This window comes from Aedes albopictus, chromosome 3, assembly GCF_035046485.1.
Source record: "Aedes albopictus strain Foshan chromosome 3, AalbF5, whole genome shotgun sequence".
NCBI classification, from domain to species: Eukaryota; Metazoa; Arthropoda; class Insecta; order Diptera; family Culicidae; genus Aedes; species Aedes albopictus.
The window spans coordinates 265091016-265113023 of NC_085138.1; the positions used below are offsets into that span (position 1 = coordinate 265091016).

Here is a 22008-nt window from a genome sequence, read left to right on the forward strand (position 1 = left end):
AAATAGTTGCGATTCAATATGTCGCATGCATGGGTTTGGCTCTCATATGCATTTCCAGCAACAACCGGAACCGGTTCCGGAATACTGCTGGTTGTACCAAATATGGTCTGAAACCCTTTTCTTGCTATCCGTTCATCAGGTTATCTAAAGAGCCGCGATTTGATGTGTCGCATGCATGGGTTTGGTTCACTTTTATATTTGACCACTTCCGGAGGGACATTCGGAACTGATTCCAGAGCATTACCGGTAGTCTCGCTGTGATCTACTTTCCTGCTTACCGTTCACCAAGTAGCTGAGGCTACTTTCCTGCTTACCGTTCACCAAGTTATCGAAAAAGCCGTTATTTTATGTGTCACATGCATTTGGTTTGGTCTAAGGTTTGGTTCACTTTTATATTTAGCCATTTCCGGCGGGGCACCCGGAACCGGCTTCGGAACACTACCGGTAGTCTCTGCTGTGATCTAAGGCTATTCTCATGCTTACTGTTCTTCAGGTTATCGAAAAAGCTGCTATTTAATGTGTCGCACGCATGGGTTTGGTTCCCATCTACATTTCCGGCGGGACACACGGAACCGATTCCGGAATACTACTGGTTTTCCTAAATATAGTCTGATTTCATTTTATTGCTAACCGTGCATCAGGTTATCCAAAGAGCCGCGATTTGATGTGTCGCATGCATGGGTTTGGTTCAATTTTATATTTGGCCACTTCCGGCGGGGCACCCGGAACCGGTTCCGGAACACTACCGGTAGTCTCTGCTTGATCACAGGCTATTTTCCTGCTCACTGTTCATCAGGTTATCGAAAAAGCTGCTATTTGATGTGTCGCATGCATGGGTTTGGTTCACTTTTATATTTGGCCACTTTTGGCGGGACACCCGGAACCGGTTCCGGAACACTACTGGTTCAGATATGGTCTGAGACTATTTTCCTGCTTACCGTTCATCAGGTTATCGAAAATCCCGTGGTTTGATGTGTCGCATGCATGTGTTAAATGCATTTTCATATCTGGCCCCTTCCTGTGGTACCGGTCCGGAACACCTAAATGGCCATAACTCCGGAACGGCTGGACCGATCCAAACCATTTTCAATAGAAAACAATGGGACCAGATTCCCCGTCGAATGAACCGCCGGTCATTAAAATTGGTTCAGGTTTACTGCCAAAAAGTGATGTGAGTTTTTTTTTGTACACACACATACACACACACACACACATGCATACACACACACATACATACACACAGACATCACCTCAATTCATCGAGCTGAGTTGATTGGTATATGTGACTCGACCCTCCGGGCCTTCTATCGAAAAGTCATTTTTGGAGTGAACATATAGCCTTTCCAGTACACTTAGTGTACGAGAAAGGCAAAAAGATAGATGATTGAATTTATTAGAAAATACCCCTTCGTTTTTCAGGGATTATTGGGTTTGGAGCTTTGAACCCCTGTTTGTTTAATAGAACGTCGTAGTAAATGAACATCTGGTGAATTTTAGGGACTTGCGCCACGTCATTAGTGAGAGAAATGAATAAAGCCAAAGAGCTTGATTCAGATGTAATTTTTACGGTATGTATTTTGTCGATTGATTTTATGATGAAAATCAACAAAATGTGATAAGTTATTGTATTTATTTGGTGAATTGAAGACGCTAGTAAGCGTAGCAGGAATAGTTTTAACAGTAAAATATATAAATCAGTCAACAAGTCGTAATCGTCTACATTGGTGCAAGTCACCGAAAACGAAATTGAACTATTATTCGTCTTAATGCTATAGAAAACATGCATTTTCTTTCAGAAAAAAAAGCATTGTGGTACGTCTTGCTCCTTTATTTGGGTGCATCCTGCCCCATTGTGTTGGTGCATTTTACCTCAAGTAAGGGTGCATACCACTCCGCATAAACATATAAAGCTGTAAAACTAGCTTGTTCAAAAATAGTTATTTATGTAACGAGTTGCAAAAAGTTGATTTTTGCAGCACGAGTCGTACATTTACCCAACGAGGCTTGCCGAGTTGGATAAATACGACGAGTGCTGAAAAAATCGAGTTTTGCAAAGAGCTCCATACAAAATTTTATGCAATGATTTTTTCATAATGCAACTCATTTGTGTTGCATAATGTTCATAATGCAACTCAAATGAATTGCATTATGAACATTATGCAACTATTTTTCATTATGCAACTCATTTCAGTTGCATAATGAACCAGTTCGGAAAAGATGGCCATTATGATACTAAAATGAGTTATATAAAATATATAATATGATACTGAATTGCATAAACCATAAACGTTATTGTCAAAATCTGTACTACTTTAAGGCTGACATTTTGAATGATATTGTTTAGAACGATAGTATTTGCAATGAATGCATGCATTATTACAATATGTTATTGTCATTTTATAAGTATATGAACGCATCTCTCTTCTTAACTGGTGCATATTACCTCAGAACCCCCTAAATATGAAAGCATCCGCAAACTTGGAATCTGAAAAATATAAACACAACCATATCTAAATGTTAGGCCAAAAAATATAACAGATCTAGACTCAAGATTCTACAAGTGAAGCGAACCTGGGGTTGATGTGCATTCCCTTCTCGCCGAGGACCTGGGATTAAAACCACTCCCAAAAACTTGCAAAATGTGCGTTCTACTTTCAGGTCTTTTGATTCGGGACTACTGTGGGTCCCAAAATAAACTAGTCAAGAACTAACAGTATTGTTAGAACAGATAAAGAAAAAATCCATAATTACGCATATTTGAAAAAATATGTTTCATCAGCCCAGAGTTTGTTGGCGAAAGTCTGATGAAACCCAGCTAACATTAGAAATGGTAGTCGCCCATTTTCTTCTCGATCTGCTAGTAATACGGCACGAGGATGGTAGCGTTAAAACCGATTGGTACGCCAAACCAATATCATCCGGCAGGGTTCTCAACTACTTCTTCTTCCATCAAAGTGATCAAAAACTATCGGTAGTCAACAATTTCATCGACAGGGTCCGTAGGTTGAGCACCATTCGTAGCAGCGAAGAGCAAGAGCTACTCATTCACCAGCACCTCAGCAAAAACGATTACACTCATTCTCTCATCAACCGACTCTTTCGCCAACCACCTCGTACAGACAACCCGGAGAAACCAACAATCTACCGATCAATCCCATATGTCCATGGTCTCAGCTCTAGCATCAGGAGTATTCGCAGCAACTCAGAAATAAGAATCTGCCTCAGTTACAAAAACACAGTAAGGCATCTATATAAGAATGCAATGGACCCGGAATCAGCAAATGCAACGTCATATACCGGATCGACTGTCGGGATTGTCCAAGCACAAATATTGGGATGACAACAAATAAGCTGAGGAATCGAATGTACGGACATCAAACGCTCGTCAACACACTGGAGAGAAAGTTATTGGAAGGCCATCAATACACATATACAGAAATAGAAAAGTCTGCGCTAATCCACCACTGTATCCAGCACCAACACCGATTCAATATTGGCAACCCCTCCATCGTCAATATAACACATAGGAAACAAGCTCTGCAACTGTTGGAGATGTGTCACATCACGACAACCTCCAACACGGTTAACCATCGGACTGATACCGACAACCTAAGCTGCAGAGAGCAGAGAGCATTACGTCGTCAACAAACCGAAATAATCGACGAGAAACAGATGATCAAACAGACCCAACTACCTAACCCACACTAGCAAATCCGAGTGAGTAGGAGACAGAACTAACAACTTTCAACAATAACTAACAGATACTCTTGAGTAAATAACAGGTCCTGAGGAAGATCCCAACCCAAGGATCGAAACGTTGGCAATGATATAGAAGTATCAACGCTTTTTCCGTTACTGAAAGCCGAAAAAACTCCCATAGTTATCAAAAATCCCAGCCGAATCTTTCGAAAATCAACTAAAAAGTAAGAAAACTGATAAAGTGCTGCTATTTTATTACCTGGGAAGAACATCAACTTGATCGAAATGAAACCATTCTAGAGTGCGGTGCAGTTATGAGCCCAACAGTTGTCAAACCACCACAGCTTGGCAAGACAGAGTTTGCCGGGACAGCTAGTATTGGTATATTGAAGATTTTTCTGTCCCTATTATAGAGATTTTCAGACTGGTCTGTCTCTCGATATTCGAAATGTTTTTCAAACATCTTGGTGGTCTAGTGGCTACCGCTTCTGATTCGTATGCAGAAGGTACTGGGTTCAATCCCTGGCCCATCCCTTTCCTCCTGCTTCGTATCTTTCTATGTACTTTTTCCTTCCTCTCTACATATACAATTCATGCACATTCATTTGTTGGTTCATAGCCATGGCTAAAACCAGAAACAGATTGAAAAAAATCCTTCCTTCCTTCCAACTTTCACTGCACAGTATCCAGGGCTGAAAATCGTCGCCGTACGACCAAAAAAGTCGACGACGAGAACGAAAACTAGATCGTCATCGTTGCTCGTTCCACATCGGATGACTCATTCAAGCCAGCGAATCGTCGTGAAGGGCTTGCGTCGTGACGAAAACAAAATCCTCATTCGCTTTGTTTCGCTCTTCGTCCAAGTGCATCCAGCCGATGGAGTCAATGTTGCCACCAGCAACACACAAAAAAAATATTTTAATAAATAAATAATTGCATCTGGAATCAAACAACGAACCTCTAGATTGCCAGTCCAACACTCTTACCAACTGAGCTAGTGAGGTTTCACATCACTGTAAGTGCCGAAACGCCAATAAAAGCTATTCCCAGTTGGCGTTCGCTTGGCCCGTCGTCGCTCATTTCCAGGGAACAAAGAGGACGACGGAAAAGCTGGTGGGTGACTATTTATGATTGAGTTTCGTCGTGACGCCCGCAGTCGGCGACGAAAAGGCTAATCGTCACCGTTGTTCTTTCGGACGAAGATTGTTTTATTGTTATCTTCACGCAGTGGTGACGAGAAGGACGATTGTCCACCCTGACAGTATCTATCAGATAACGCCTACGAGTTATGCAATCATGCGACTAGAGCTATATATATTATGAGAGAGAACGCATATAGCAAAATTATGATTCTTACATGTACATGTACATCAACGCCGCGGCTCAACATCGAGCAACTTCGTAACGTAGAAGTTGTTCAAGACTACGCGCAGCAGTTAGCAGTGGCCCTACCAACGGAAGCTTGGCGCAGCTACACTTGAAGATGGCTGGAGGGACATCCGATCCGCCATAGGTAGAACCTCGGCTACAGCACTAGGCTTCGCAACTCCGAATCACAGAAACGACTGGTACGACGGTGAATGTGAACAGTTGAAAAACGAGAAGAATGCAGCATGGGCGAGAATGCTGCAACACCGTACGAGAGCGAATGAGGCACGTTACAGACAGGTGCGGAACAGGCAGAACTCAGTCTTCCGGATGAAGAAGCGCCAGCAGGAAGAACGAGATCGCGAAGCGATGGAAGAGCTGTACTGCGCTAAGGACACACGAAAGTTCTACGAGAAGCTGGACCGCTCGCGCAGAGGCTATGTGCTACAAGCCGACATGTGCCGAGATAATCACGGGAATATTCTCACGAGCGAGGTGGTCGAAAGGTGTCGGCAGCATTACGATAAGCACCTCAATGGCGACGTTGCAACTTGCAAGTACCGAACAGATCTAGGAGTATGTGCACAGGACGAAAGACTTCCGGCCTCTGACCTTCAAGAGATTGAGGAGGAGATTGGCCGGTTGAAAAACAACAAAGCCGCTGGAGCAGATCAACTACCAAGCGAGCTTCTAAAATACTACACTAGGTCTTTACCAAGATTTGGGAGGAGGAAGTCTAACCGTAAGAATGGATGGAAGGTATCGTGTGTCCCATCTGCAAAAAGGGCGACAAGTTGGATTGCGGAAACTACCGCGCGATCACACTACTGAGCGCTGCCTACAAGATACTCTCTCGAATTTTATGCCGCCGTCTATCACCGATTGCAAGAGAGTTCGTGGAGCAATATCAGGCTGGATTTATGAGTGAACGCGCTACAACGGACCAGATGTTCGCCATCCGCCAGGTGTTGCAGAAATGCCGCGAATACAACGTGCCCACACATCACTTGTTCATCGATTTCAAATCGGCGTATGATACAATCGATCGAGAACAGCTTTGGCAGATTATGCACGAATACAGATTCCCGGATAAACTGATACGATTGATCAAGGCGACGATGGATCGAGTGATATTCGAATCTCGCAGAGGGTTATGGCAAGGTGATGGTCTTTCGTGCTTGCTGTTCAACATTGCTTTAGAGGGTGTAATTAGGAGAGCGGGGATAAACACGAGTGGAACGATTTTCACGAAGTCCGTTCAGCTACTTGGTTTCGCTGATGATATTGATATTATTGCTCGTAAATTTGAGACGATGGCGGAAACGTACATCCGACTAAAGAGTGAAGCAAGGCAGGAATCACCGCTCTCACCACCCCGAATTTCTTTCGTCGGTGATGACATCGAGGCGGTTGAAGAATTCGTGTATTTGGGCTCACTGGTGACCGCCGAAAACGACACAAGCAGAGACATTCAGATGCGCATTGTGGCAGGAAATCGTGCTTACTTTGGACTCCGCAGAACTCTATGATCGAATAAAGTTCGCCTTAACACGAAGTTAACTATCTACAAAACGCTGATTAGACTGGTCGTCCTCTATGGGCACGAAACATGGACGGAAGATGTTGCGTACCATCTACGGCGGAGTGCAGATGGAAGACGGGACCTGAAGAAGGCGAATGCACCACGAGCTACATCAGCTGCTGCGAGATCCCACCATCGTCCATACCGCGAAAATCGGAAGGCTACGGTGGGCGGGTCACGTCACAGGATGTCGGATAGCAACCCGACTAAATTGGTTCTCGAGAGTCATCCGACCAGTACAAGAAGACGTGGATCGCAGCGAGCTAGGTGGGTCGACCAAGTGGAGGACGATCTGCGGACCCTACGCAGAGTGCGGAACTGGAGACAAACAGCCACGAGTGGAATGGAGACGGCTACTATGTACAGTTGAGGCCACCCCGGCCTTAGCCTGATCGGTAAGGTAAAGTACATGTACATCTGACCACGTAATGCACTATGTCGAAGTGATCTACCCGCGTTTCGGTATATTTAAGCTGTGTACTTTTGTTCATCACAATCTGCAAAAGTTTTTGCCATAACCCGTTACAATCGTATTCACTCTTTTATCAAATATCAAACTGTTTTCAATCCACCACTATTGAAAACGAATGCGAGTATATAGAGCACAACATTATTATACTGCTTAGTTTCTCATAGATCGCATCGCAGCCCTAATGAGAAATAAAAAGAAACACAAACTAAATACCATTGCTTTCCACTGAAATTACGATGAAACCGAACCGAGGAAAACATCCTCACGGCAATGAAAGAGTACGCTGCCGACTATTACGGACGGAAAAACTTCTCCAAAGTACACCAAAGGGAAGAAAAACTTATTTATTTAATTTTGTTTCAATTTTTATCTGCTCTCGAAGATGGTCTTCTTAGTGCCACCATCACACCACTCTTCGCCCGATCTCAACTTACCTCTTTTCCCATCACAAGTGGCGCCTTCTATCGCAGCATCCGAACCGGAGCTTGCCGATACCATTTCATTCTTCGGTATCAAATAAGAAAGTCAATGACAAATGCTGCAACTTGTAAGTAGCAACATTCCTTCTTCTATCTCTGTGTGTTCTTCTATTAGTTCGTCTTTCCTCTTATTTATATCATTTCTCAGTACGACATTATTGCCTTACCGCACCTCAGCCGCACCAATCACCGGAACCGTCCGACGTCGCTTTTCCAGCGCTCAGCCAGATGATTTCAAACGAACGAACGCCGGGCAGAAGCTCTCCGCAATGTGCCTCGGCCAGAGTCGTACCGGTTTACCATTAATGGTAGAAAAGTTCTGAAATGTTGTTAATTAAATTGAATTTATTGAACAGTAGCTCTGCCATTTGCAGCCCGGTGACATCTCCGCAAATCGTCCTTTGTGTGCCGCAAAACGCGCTCCTGCGGATAAAGAAATGCCAATTGAAGTTGAAGATTTGCTGTTTTGTACAGTGCTTGCTTACTATGTACATATACGTATTACTGTGGTAGGTTTGAATCTTTTCATGTTGAGTAGTTGGTGGTGTTCGGCCCGGCCGGTATCTTTTCCGGAGCTGCACTTTTTTTTGGATAAATTAAATGATTGTTATCGCATGGCTGGTAGAATAAATTAACGTTTTTGGACGGGAAATTATACAAGGCAAGTGCATATTTATTGCCACAAGCTGGAGACAACACGGTTTCCGAAAAAAAAAATTGTCAAATTGTCTGTAACATTTGGATAATGAGCTAGTCCTGTGGGGTCCCACTAGGGAAGTGACATATTTTTTTTTTCTTTGGATGCGGGATACCAACCAAATCTCGAGTTTCCTTTATCGTATTCTAAACGAGTCTTAAACAAATTAAACATTGCTAACCTGATTTTATACCACAATTTAAACTAAATATAAGCATGAGGATTATGGTAGAAATGTTTCACCAGTAGTATTATGGGAATGCTGTTATCACTATGATAAAAGTTGGTGTCAGGCAATGCAACCGTCTAAATACGTCTATTGTTCGGTTTGTTTACCACATGATAAACCATCTCCTACGGATGCTTTCAAACAAGTCATCACATACTGCACTGCACTTCAAAAGGCCTTCCGCTAATTGTTGGCAGTGATGCTAATGCTCACCATATCATCTGGGGCAGCTCAGACATTAACTTGAGAGGCTCCAGTTTGATGGAGTACTTAAGTAGTACAGATCTTGCATTACTTAACATAAGCAACCGTCCAACCTTCATGGTATCTGCTAGAGAATAAGTGTTAGATATAACGCTGCATGCTATGTCCAAAGGGAAGTATTATGAAAATCGAATGTACCTCAAATGTTATTGCATAGGATCGTAGGTTTGGACCTCTAGTTTCGGAATCTGTGCGGTTTAAAATATTTCATCTTGGGTTTTTCGATTTTTTTTGTTTTTTTTTTCCTATTTTTTCCATACAAATGGCGAAAAAAGTCATTTTAAGGTTAATTTCATCCCATATAAAAATGTATGGAAAAAAGCCCAAGATGGATTATTTTAAATCGCACATATTCTGAATCTAGAGGTCCAAAAATACGATTCCAGCGAATAAACTTTGAGGTACATTCACTTTTCATAATACCTCCCTTTGGACATAGCGTGCGCTGTGCTCTAGTATAATTAGTCACGAGCTGACCAATTGGCATGTGTCAGAAAAATATCTTTATTTAACCATCGCTACATCTTTTTTGAACATTTAAATGTAACTTCGCAAACATTGCGTTTCAGGAATCCTCGGTAAACCAGCTGGGATCTTCTTACTAATTTAATTGCAGCCAAATTTCATGGATATTCACCATTCATTGACACTCCAAGTGATCTAGATGATGCTGTTGATACTACAACGACCTTCATCATTAAAGCTTTTGAAGAAGCATGCCCTCTACGGTCTGTGAAGATCACAAGAGAAACCCTTTGGTGGAACTCTGATCTGGCGAAGCTCAGGAAACAATGTAGAAAGAGTTGGAACAGACGACGTTCGACGGGTTCGGAGGCTTTCAGGTGGGCTCGCAAGGCCTACAGGAAAGCTCTCCGGTCTGCTGAACGATCCGGCTGGAACAAACTTTGTACAAATGTTACTAGTTTGAGTGAAGTCAGTCGGTTAAACAAAATCCTTGCAAAATCTAAGGATTTTTAAGTGAACGAACTTCGTTTGCCAAATGGTGATTTCACTTCCTCTGATGAGGAAGTTTTGGAATGTTTACACAGCGTAACAAAAATTAACTTTTGGTATGTCTCAAGAGCAAACTTATGTGTCTCTGACAGATTTTGGGCCGCTGAATCCAAATCCGGGCTCAGATTTGCTCCAGCACGTCACAATTTTGAGCTATTCCTCAATTTATAGGGCAAAATATGCGATTTTGGGTTTTTTTGACTGCTAGTTATTAGGCATGGAAATATATTTTTTTTAAGAAATCAAAAGGATAATTGGTCAATTAACATCTAAATTAACGACTCATGCAAATATTTCGTTCTACCAAATCGAATTTGATAGTTTTAAGCGATTTATGTTAGGTACGATATTTCCCATACAAGTCACCCTCCAAAAGTTGCATGCAAGTTTTCATACTAACATAAAATGCTTAAATCTATCAAATTTGATTAGGTAAAACAAAATATTTTGCATGAGTCGTTAATTTAGATGTTAATTGACCAATTATCCTTTTGATTTCTTGAAAAAAATATTTCCATGCTTAATGGCTTACAGTCAAAAAAGCCCAAAATCGCATATTTTGCCCTATAAATTGAGGTATAGCTCAAAATTGTGATGTGTTGGAGCAAATCTGATTCGGATTCAGCGGCCCAAAATCCTTCGGAGACACATAAGTTTGCTCTTGAGACAAAAAAAAATGTTGCGCTGTGTTATTCAGTACACACTTCCCCGGATGTGTGGATATTACATCTTTGGATAAACCTGATGTCTTTTCTTGTAGTTATGATTCTTTAGCTTCGGCTCGGAGTATCATAACTTTAGAATCGATTGAATGGGCACTTAATAGCTTTGCTCCTCTCAAATCTCCTGGGGCAGATGGGATTTATCGTATTTTGCTTCAGAAGGGATTTGATCATTTCAAACATGTTTTGAAACAACTACTTGTTTGCAGTTTTGCTACAGGGTATATTTCTAAATCCTGGCGGGATATTAGGGGGATTAGGGGCATAATGGACACCCTAAGCAAATGGCTATGCTAGGCCTGTATAACAGACAAAAACTTAACATATTATCAGTTGGCTTACAACTTTAACTTGTTTCCTACGTATTTCAATCATTTACAGCAGGTAGAATGTCTTTATTGTGAAGAAATAATGAATTGTAAACCGTGTGTTTTTTTGGGGCTGGCAGGAAAGGTACGGGGCGAAATGGACACCCATCGGGGCATAATGGACACCCCTGCATATTTTATGCTGTACCTTTGATAATATCTACCAGTAAAGTAATTTTCCTACGGAGATCAACACCACAGATATAATTCTCCATCTTAGACGAGTTTACATAACATCAATGTTAATTTAATAAACTTTAGGCTAAAATAATCGGATTGATTTTTTCCTAACTCTCTAAAACGCCTAACAGTATGCAACGCGCGTACATCCATTTATATTGCCAGTGTTCATTTCGCCCCGAATCGACTACAACATTGGAATTGCTATTTTGAGTAAGTTCTGATCGAAAATATAATACTTCATCTGTAGCAGGCCGTGATTTATAAAGTTACTAAAATGACACAATAAAGATTATCGTAGTCGGAGCTGCACGTCTTTCTTTGATCCTCCTACACATCCACTGCTAAATCTGCGTATACATGTAGATAAGCTAACAATTCATTTGTTTGAATGGTGGACACACTCAAACACTCGTAATACCTTATTAGCTGCTGCTTCTAAATTATAAGAAATCCACCATATGAAAAACATACTTCAATTTCAATGATATTTTGGTTATTTTGAAGAAATATTAATGGTAATTTTGAAAAATAGAACAATGATTTGTTCCTTAACACTTATGCACTAAAAGTTGTACATAAAAGTCAATGGTTTCGGCAAAAACAGGGGTGTCCATTTCGCCCCGGGTGTCCATTATGCCCCTAATCCCCAAACTGTGAAGTTTATTCCGAAAGTGGGTCGCGCGTCGTATGAAGAAGCAGTTTGACCTCTTTTCTTCTGAAATGCTTAGAACGCATAGTCGATCATCACATCCGTGATGTTCATCTGGCAATGTGCCTTTCGATGCCATATCGGAAGCCGCACGGGGTCATGGTATATCTCCAATGATTTCCAATTGGATTCACCAAATGCTCAAAAACCGACATCTCTTCTCGACATTGCGTCAAGCGGCGATTAGGAAATTGAGTGTTTGTGGATGCCCCCAAGGGGAGTCTTATCACCACTTTTATGGAATCTCTTAGCAGATACGCTATTGAGGCAACTCAATAATAGCGGTTTTCCTACTTATGGTTTTGCCGACGACTACCTAACATTGTTAGTCGGTATGTGCATCAGCACCCTTTTCGACCTGATGCAAAACGCTCTTCAGGTAGTTGAGGGTTGGTGTCGCCAATATGGCCTTTCGGTAAATCCGAGTAAAACATCTATTGTTCTTTTCACGGAAAAGCGAAACCGTAATGGTGTTCGAACTTTACGTCTCTTTGATTCTGAAATCAATGTGACTGAACAGGTAAAGTACGTTGGAGTCATTCTTGATTCCAAGCTTTCCTGGACACCTCATGTTGAGTTCAGAATCAAGAAAGCTTGTATGGCCTTCGGGCAATGCCGGCGAACCTTTGGTTCAACTTGGGGTCTAAAACCCAAGTATATCAAATGGATCTACACAACTGTTGTTCGGCCAATATTGGCCTATGGATGTCTAGTGTGGTGGCAAAAGGGCGAAGTGAGAACGGTCCAATCAAAGTAAGGCCATCTCAAAAGGATGTGCTTAATGGCGATGTCTGGAGCGTTCTCTTCAACTCCCACGGCAGCGCTCGATGTTCTCTTTGACGTTGCCCCACTACACATTCATCTCAAACAAGCAGCACTTTCTTGCACTTACCGCCTACGGGTACTCGGTTTACTAGAGGAAACTCCTGTGAACCGCAGTTCAACACACACCTCGTTGTTTCCACTTTTGGTGAATTGGGACAAAGTTGTCCTTGCTCCAAGTGATCTTACAATTGCTTGTAATTTCCCATATAGGACATTTTCCACGAAATTCCCTTCCCGGGAAGAGTGAACATCTGGATATCTGGAAATAAGTATTTCATACGGCATCGTATGTTACGCTGATGGCTACCTTCTCGGAGGTCGAGCAGGTGCTGGTGTTTATTCTCGTGAGCTAAGGCTGTATCAGTCTTACTCACTTGGTAGACACTGCACCGTTTTTCAGGCCGAAATCTTTGCTCTTTTGTGCGGAGTGCAATCGACACTTCAGCAGCACGTAATGGGCAAAGTAATATACTTCTGTTCAGATAGCCAGGCTTCTATTAAAGCACTTGCTTCGGCCAACTCCAGGTCGAAGATAGTTGTCGCTTGTCGAACTCAAATCGAGGAGCTGAATTCAGCAAACGCTGTTCATCTTGTATGAGTACCTGGCCATTCTTCCGTCGCTGGAAATGAATTGGCTGATGAGTTAGCTTGCACTGGAGCATCACATGACTTCATTGGCCCTGAGTCAGCTATTCCGATTTCGAAGTGTTGGGTAAAGCTTCAGATTCACACCTGGGCTGCCACTCAACACAGACAATACTGGAATAGTTTGGAGTCATGTCAAATTGTATTGCAAATTCGTCAAACCAAATTGTATTGTACTGAGCTATCAACAAGGGTGGCGAAGTATCTTACAAATCTGTCATAGCAGAATTACAGCATGCTGGTCAAAGTGTTGACTGGCCACTGTCGACTTAGTTATCACATGGCAAATATTCAGCAAGCTGATTCATTTGCCTGTGATAGCTGTGAATCCGAATATGGAACTTCGTATCATTTAATTTGTAACTGTCCAGTTTTTGTGCAATTGCGTTTCCGAGTACTCGGAAAACACTTACTAAGTGAAACTGACTTCAGAAACCTGAATCTTCAGGACGTTCTGTTGTTCTTGACCCGCTGTGGTAAAGAGCTATAGGCTCTCTTTACGCTTTATGCGTTATCACACTGCAGTGTTGGTAAAATCACACTCAAAGCAGACTCATGAACCGCTCCTGCGTGAGCAAACTCGCGCGCGATTCTGAATCATTTTCTCACGCGCGATATTTTCATGCAAAATCTCGTTCTCGCGAGTCAAGCGCCGAAATCTCGTTCGCTTGTAAAACGAACCCAAATCAATTTGAACGGCATTCAATGTTATTGTACGCTAGATTTGCTTTCGTTCTATCATATAATCCTAAAAACTTTGATGTAAACAATAAGAACACCAAGAAATGAAGCAATGAGTGAAATCGCGAGTCAATTCATGCTTGATTTTTTCGGTGGTGAGTTTGGCGAGTCAAGAATCGCGCGTGAAGCAACTCAACCATGAGATTTGAGAATTTGAGTTTTCACCAACACTGTATCACAGTGCCCTTCTCAGGGCGCTGCACAATGGGAAAAAATAGGTATAAAACGCGAATAAATTCAATATCTCTGCTCGGAGTGGACGGATTTGAATGATTTTTTACACGAACTGTAAAAACCTCTATAGTTTCAGATAAGGAGGGTGTCATTCGCCGCACGATGCTGGAAATCAGTGTTTAGCCTGAAACCACCCAAGACCACGGTGGGGGAGGAGGGGAGTCTAAAATTCAGGAAAAAATGACCACGTGGTTTATGGACAGCCCCTTAGTAACCAGTTGGACATCGTCCTGATGATGGGTGACAACAAACCGAAACCGGTCGTTATAAAAGGTAAATTTATATCCTATTTTCGGTATTTGTAAGAACAAAAAGTGTTATGTCCTGTTCCGCGCCGTGTCGTGTGATTGTGATATAGTTCTTACGTTGCACTAATCTCAAAAATGTGAGTAAACAGTACAAAGTAAGAGAAAAAATAGCGTTCTAGGGATTCCATCAGGATCTTCTGCATACGAATCAAAAGCAGTTGCTATACGATCACCGACCCGGCTTGAATAAATATGAGGGCTTTAATGGAGACTGAAAAACTGCTATCGCTTTTTTTCATTAGACATAATATATTACATATTATAAAACGTCACACACGATATTATAAAACGGCTCACATGACTACCGACCTGCATGTTGATTGTGAGTTGTGTATTCTTAAAACCCAGTTCTAATTCATTGCATTATATGTGCTAGTAATATTATGATAATTTCCCCATTTCGAAACCCATACGAAAGTAGTGTGGGCAAAACTTTCTGACCGACAATAAACCGAGATAACCAACCTGCTGTGACAAGACAAGAAACACATCTAGACTATTAGACAAGACATGAAACCCAGATAGAGCTACAATGTTGTCACAACAAACTCGCATCGAATGCGATTGTATTTTGATACCCACTTCTGTCAGCAGTCAGATTTCTCCCGAAGTTTCCCCAGCTCCATCCGTCCTGCTGAATAGATATTGACTTGGCATATTGGCAAGCTTCTACTCCCGCACGACAAACTCTTCCTCCCGTGGTCGCATGGTCATCACATAATCTTACGGTTGGTTAGCATTTACTTACAGATTGTTTCATTTTATTTGCCTTTTGCCATGTCCCCGAGCCATCCAGAAAGAGCTCAAAGATTTCCCGTCGCCGCCGCTCGCATTGCTCGTTTGTCTCGGTGGTGACATCTTTGATTCTTGTCGGTTTCTCCGAACCGGACCAAGCATTTCGTGTTTTTAGATTCTATCAATTTTATGCTTCGTCGTCGATTGTGCAAGACCATAACACCGCCCCCTACTCTGTGCCAACTTCGAACGTTTCCCCCATCTGCGTCAGGTCCTTCGCCCGCGTGGAACTGTTTCATCTTTGTGCGGATTTTAGGATTCACTTGTTTGCAAACCGTAAAGCCACTCCATTTACCACAATTTTGTACCACTTTCATTGCACATGCACACAGGAAAATGCGGTTTTATGGTTTCTGTATGGTGCATTTGAAATAAAAACAACCGGTTCATCGAAGCGAAATATATTAATTTAATTGATAATGACAGCAACGAAGAGCACCTTTTGAAAAAAAAAACACATAAAAAGATGCAGTTAGGTATGATTTGACCGATATAACCGCATATGATCAATGTGGCTCGGGGATAGACAAAATGATCGGGACAGGCAAAATTTTCACTTTTCGAAAATCATTCAACTAGCTGAGACTTTTCGAAAAGTGCATCAGATAATCTCAAATTTTTACTGTAAGTTCATCAACTAGTTGTGCATCAATGGTCCACATTTGGAAAAGATCGGGCCATTCTTCACGAAGTTATAAATATTCTTGAAAAAGGTTAAATTATCCGATAGCCAACTTTGAGCTGTTATATCTCCGGATTCAATGAACCGATTACAATGAAATTTTGCCTTTTTCAAAAATTTTCATAACTTTGTGAAGAATGGCCCAATCTTTTCCAAATTTGGACCACTGATACACAACTAGTTGATGAACTTATAGTAAAAATTTGAGAATATTTGATGCACTTTTCGAAAAGTTACATCCAATTGAACATTTTTTTAAAAGTGAAAATTTTGCCTGTCCCGATCATTTTGTCTATTCCCTGTACGTTATAGTTTTTTTACTTTCCTTCTATAAGCAACTGTAAATAAAAGAAAAAAAATTGAAAAAAAGTGAAGATTTTTCAAATTTAAATTTTGTTTCTCAGGATATCTATTGAGCATCATGCTCCTGCTGCGGATCGACCAACTGAAACAAAACTAGTCCCCGGTCGCGTTCTTCCTAATTAAGCCATAAATTTCTGAAGCGTGCAAAATTCAATAAGGACTTGCGCGCTTACTTCACAGTGCTGCACATTGTTCCACAAGGAGCAGCATTCTGGTTTTCAACGATTTCCCTATTCACTGTCGTCTGGCACTGCTGAATGCTGCATACAAAGCAGTGCATCTTTGAGCGTGGTACGGTACAACATGACAATGAATTTTCTCGGCACCCCGATAGAAAAACAACGCTGACACAATTAGCTGTTCACTCATGCAGTGCGCGAGCAAGTAATCAAGTTTGTAGGGAATCGCGCCACTTGGGCGGTGGCTTCTATATTCGTCGGTTTTCCACTATAACGCAGTCAAATTTGAACCAATTGTCACAACTTTTGGAATGTGATGAGATAGGTATAGTATCTACCAGTGTACAACATTTCAAGTCAATTGGTTCAAAATCGACTGAGTTATAGTAGGAAACAGACGAATATAGAAGCCACCGCCCAAGTAGCGCGATACCCTAGGAGAAGAAAAACTATGTCGCCGAATAACATGGAAATGAACAGATGCTGGAATGGCACTGCCACGGATTGAAGTTCAATTGATAACAACGTGCTTTGGGAAAATGATTATGCAAACAAGAAATCTCACAAACTTGTCTACTAGGATAAGGTCATTGGTGTTGGTAAAATAACATACAAATGTCATTATTCCTCTCATTATTTTTGTCATTAGATACAAAAGGGCAAGTCCATATGGTTTCAAAAAGTGAAAATTGAAAGCTATCGCAAGCGGAAGTTCTATTCATTTTTACTATGTATCTGAGGGCCCATATAGCCACAGCTGTAAAGGCGTGAGTGAATATTTAGCTGGCCAGGCCATGCTGGACGGGTTCAATACTCAGTCGGTTTAGAAATGGAAATTTCGTAATGAAAATTTCCGAGACTTCCTTGGGCATAGAGTGGCTTCGTGCCTGTCACACGATATGCGTCTCATTGGATTCATAGGCCAGAGTTTTAAATCTACTGCGTTCTACTTGACAAAAGATACACGAACCAACCCCAAGTGTAATTAATGCAACTAGTGGTTTGTCAAGCTCGGCGAGGGTACGTAGAGCATGATTGGAATGCAAATTGAAGCGGCTGGAGGAAGAGAAAAAGCTTTTGGAAAATATGAATCACGAGAACGCCGAGAAGAAACGAGCGCTATACGAACAAGAAATTCAGGAACAGCTGTAACGAGAAAAGCAGTACACTAAGGTCTTTTTTACACGTTTTTTTACACGGCTTTTCTTACACGGTTTTTTACACGGATTCCAGAATTAACACGGGTTTTTCAACTTTCTCGTGTCCAGAAGGGAACTCTTACTAAATGGATGAAAGGAGATTTATGGGAAAGGGTTACAAGGTGGTTGAAGAGTGGTATGGGGCGGATGATGAAGTAAGAGGTCTGTAGGAAATGGATGTGTGGAGGTATGGGAGGGTCTCTGTTCTGTAGAAAACTACTTCCCAAATATGCTCTAGGTCATCCAAGAATTTCAGCGAATAAAGAATTTGAGATCTACAAGCGTAATAAATGGATTTTTGTTACATTATTGATATGGTGTAACATCCTACAGGTCCATGGAGCATAGTTCTGAAGAGAAGTTATTTTCAAGGATATTCTAGGGCATCCAAGAACTTCCGCGAGTAAAAGCCTTAAGATCTGTAAGCGAAATCAATGGTTTATTGCTACATTACTGATGCAGTGTATGATCTTAAAGGTCCATGGAACATGGTTCTGTAAAAAACTAGGCGCGTGCACAGTGTTAGAAATCGATGATTTTGCGATCAAAATTAAATATTTTTTTTAAGGTTGGTTCTAGAGGTTTGGCGTGTTCTACAAAGCTTTTTTGCATGGTAAAAGGCGTCTTCTGATAAAATGTAAATAATGATTAATCCCCCTAGAAGTGAGATAATTTTTTTTATTTTTTCAAACATTTTTTTAGAGGTTTGACGTTCTCGGCAAAATTGTAGCTCATAATAAGAGAAAAAACTTCGTAGAGCATGTCAAAGCTCCACCTCTTACGGTTTTTGAGATATGGAGCGTTTTGCCCCTTAAACTAGTTTTTTCAGTGTAGCTTTAACAGATAAAATCCTACAGTTTTGTGACCTTCTACAAACTTATTCAGGACGTCAAAATACACATTTTTGCCGAAGATGTTTAGTCATTATATTTGAAAACAAAAAAGTTATAGGCAAATTTATCATATTTTAAGGTGTACTTTCACGTTAAGTAACTATTTCCGGCAAAATGGCGCAGATGGATCAGTCAGTAGGTGAAAGATTAGACTTTTTTCTATCTCTTGAGGGTGAAAACCCTCGTGGGCAATAATGGGAAAGGTGTTTTAAATACAAGGCAAAAACTTATTATTTTGCCTGTAATACAAGAAAAATAAATAGAAATTATAATTTAGAAGCTCGCAGTAATTTTTACTGCATAACGTAATTTCCGGAAATATTTTACAACATTTTTGAGCATTGTGCTCATCAAACAGAATATTTTTTGATGGTTTTTAATTCATATTGTTAACTATCAGGCAATTTCTGATAAAGTTACTTTAAAATTAACTGTTTAAAGTTTTGTTTCGAGGCAATATTCAAGTTATGTAGCGCTAGGAATAGGAAAGAGGAAATATTAAACAGTTCAAGATGTGCATCAAAACACAGAGTAGATTTTTTTATTTCTTCATGTATTTATATTTGTTGTTGTTTGACTTTTCAACTTCGGACACAGTATCGAAAATATCAGAAGAAGCTTTGATTCCCGGATAGCAGATGAACAGTTTTTTGGGTAATTCACGAGTTCCACTTCCAACTGGGGAGCAATTAAAATATATATTATATTAATCAATAAAATATAGGGTGTGCCAAGAAATAATGCGACATTTTTTTTAAACATTATTTTTAATCTCTTGACGTTAACCAATTACATGTTTTGACGTACCATCGTCCGTATCATTAACTACTTGTAATATTTTTCATATTTTTAACAGAACTTTTCACAAACATCGGGTTGAAAATAATCTAATTGTACATTTGATAAAAACAATTTGCTTTACTTTCATCAGAAAATCGTCACAATGTGAATTGAAGAGTGCAAAATTACTACTATCTTTATTGTGTTTTTAAATTTTGGAAAATTTATTGATGTTTTTAATTTGATATGAAAGAAGAGCACCTTTTTCTGAGCCACCATATTTTTTTTTCGGATTTTTAGAATTTTATTTCGGTACTTGAAATGAATTTCAAAGAGATAAAAAATCTCCTTTTGACAGCTTGCAACTGTTTTACAGCTCCGCCCAGTACAAAATGCGACAAGGGGTGATTCGACAAATCGCTCCCATAAAAACTTGAAATTGATTTTCAAATAGGGTCCCGTGCACCAAAAATAATGTAAATTTGGATTTCGGCTCAGTTTGGCATGCAGATTCAGAATATGGAGGTATTTATCAAAACGCATTTACTATTCTAAACATTATAGCCATTTAATTTTACGACTATTGGGTAGGTAGTCATTTGTTTGAGCATATGTTGTCGGAAGTTTGAAGAAATTCAATACTTTTATTTAGAACTAGCTTTAGTTATAACTCTCGGATTATAACTATATTTTCTACTGATTTTTCCATTTTTACTGAAACAAATTCACTGTTTTCTGCAAAAACATTGTAAAGATTTTGCCGGAAGAAACACAGTGCATTAGAAATTACTGCGGGTAGGGTCTTGTACCATTTGGGCAGGTGTACCTATTTTGGGCACTTGCCGCTATAACTAAGTCAATTTCAAACCGATTGATTTGAAATTTTGTGCAGAGTTAGGCACGTACAGTATCTAACTCTGTACAAAAATTCAAATCAATCGGTTTGAAATTGACTTAGTTATAGTGGCAAGTGCCCAAAAGAGGTACACCTACCCAAATGGTACAATACCCTATCTAAATTATTATTTTTTATTTATTTTTCTTGTATTACAGGCAAAATAATAAGTTTTTGCCTTGTATTTAAAACACCTTCCCCACTATTGCCCACGAGGGTTTTCGCCCTCAAGAGATAGTAAAAAGTTTAATCTTTCACCTACCGACTGAGCCATCTGTGCCATTTTGCGCCAGAAATAGTAACTTAAGGTGAAAGCACACCTTAAAATATGATAAATTTGCCTGTGACTTTTTTGTTTTAAAATATAATGACTAAACATCTTCGGAAGATATGTATATTTTGACGTCCTGAACAGAAGGTCACAAAACTGTACAATTTTATCTGTTAAAGCTATCCCGAGCAGAAGAGAATAACAACAGCATAACAAAATGCGTTATTTTGGCAAAATAACTGCATAATGGAATTAGTTATTTTTATGTTATTAACATAACATATTGAGTTATAAACTTGTCTGTCATAAGCGGCAAAATAACAAGTCACATAACAAAAATTTGTTCCTGGAAAATCAATTTAATAACATGTTTTGTTAGTGTCAATAACAACTTAATAACAGTGAATTTGGAATATATTTCAAGAACAAGTTTTGATATTAAAGAGTTATTGATAACATCCCGAAAGCAAAATTAGTTATGATATCAAACAATCGCACATGCTGTTAAATAGGATGCTAAAGTAAAGGCGATATGCGTAAACTTTACCCGTGGTTAAATGAAATCATGTACGCATATGGCCTCTACATTTTCTACATCATATATGACTTCGTGTTGGCTGAGAATGCTACACATATTTAGACTAGCATGTGAGAATGGCGGAACAATCATTGCGAACTTCAGTTTCTCTCTTCCCTCATAGGCGTATTTTCAACTATTTATGTAATCTTTTACCACAAATAGGTAGATCCGACTTCATCCTCTGGAACGACAAGGAAAACATGTGAAAATACAAAATATTTCTCTTATATTTTCAGCATTCGAATTTCGGTCCCCATACAGAGTACCTCGGATCATTATCATCGTTTGATGAATTCTTTTCAAGATTACGGCTCTGCTATGGATTATTTCCGGAAGAGCCTTTATTTAGTTTTAAATATTGTTTATAATATTTTTCGAAAAGATAAACAGGTTTTGTGCCTTTTTGAGAACGATTTCTCGCATAGTTTTCGAAATCACTCAAAGGGGTTTTCCCTCTTCCCAAGTTTAGAGTTAAAAATAAATAAATAAATAAATAAAATATTTCTGAAGCATAACTCGCGAAATACTGTAAATAACGTTGTTGAATGACGTATCAGAAGGTCGGCTCCAGAGGCACGTTATCCTCCATTTGGGACATTTGTGCCATTAAAAATATACATTTTAAATACATTTTTGCTGTATAAGAATGGAATCAACCATTCTTAAGCAAACTTTAGCTTAAGAAACTGTTGTTCAGTTACTTCTGTTCCTTGGGATAGCATAAAGTATTTGTACACTCTCAATAATACAATAATAATCAAACTTGTTCCACAACAAAATTTAATATTGAAATGTTATTTAATGGCTGTATTCCAATAGCTTGGTCATAACA

At 40.0% G+C, this 22008-nt stretch overlaps 1 protein-coding gene across 1 annotated transcript in view; it reads right to left on the reverse strand.

The window, feature by feature from the left end:
* LOC134290727 (uncharacterized protein K02A2.6-like) overlaps positions 1 to 20608 on the reverse strand; it is a 42313-nt gene extending 21705 nt beyond the window's left edge. The window contains exon 1 of the mRNA XM_062857912.1: positions 20588 to 20608. Within this exon, the coding sequence (XP_062713896.1) occupies positions 20588 to 20608 (21 nt within the window). The remainder of the gene's footprint in view (positions 1 to 20587) is intronic.
* Between the last annotated feature and the right edge of the window lie 1400 nt (positions 20609 to 22008).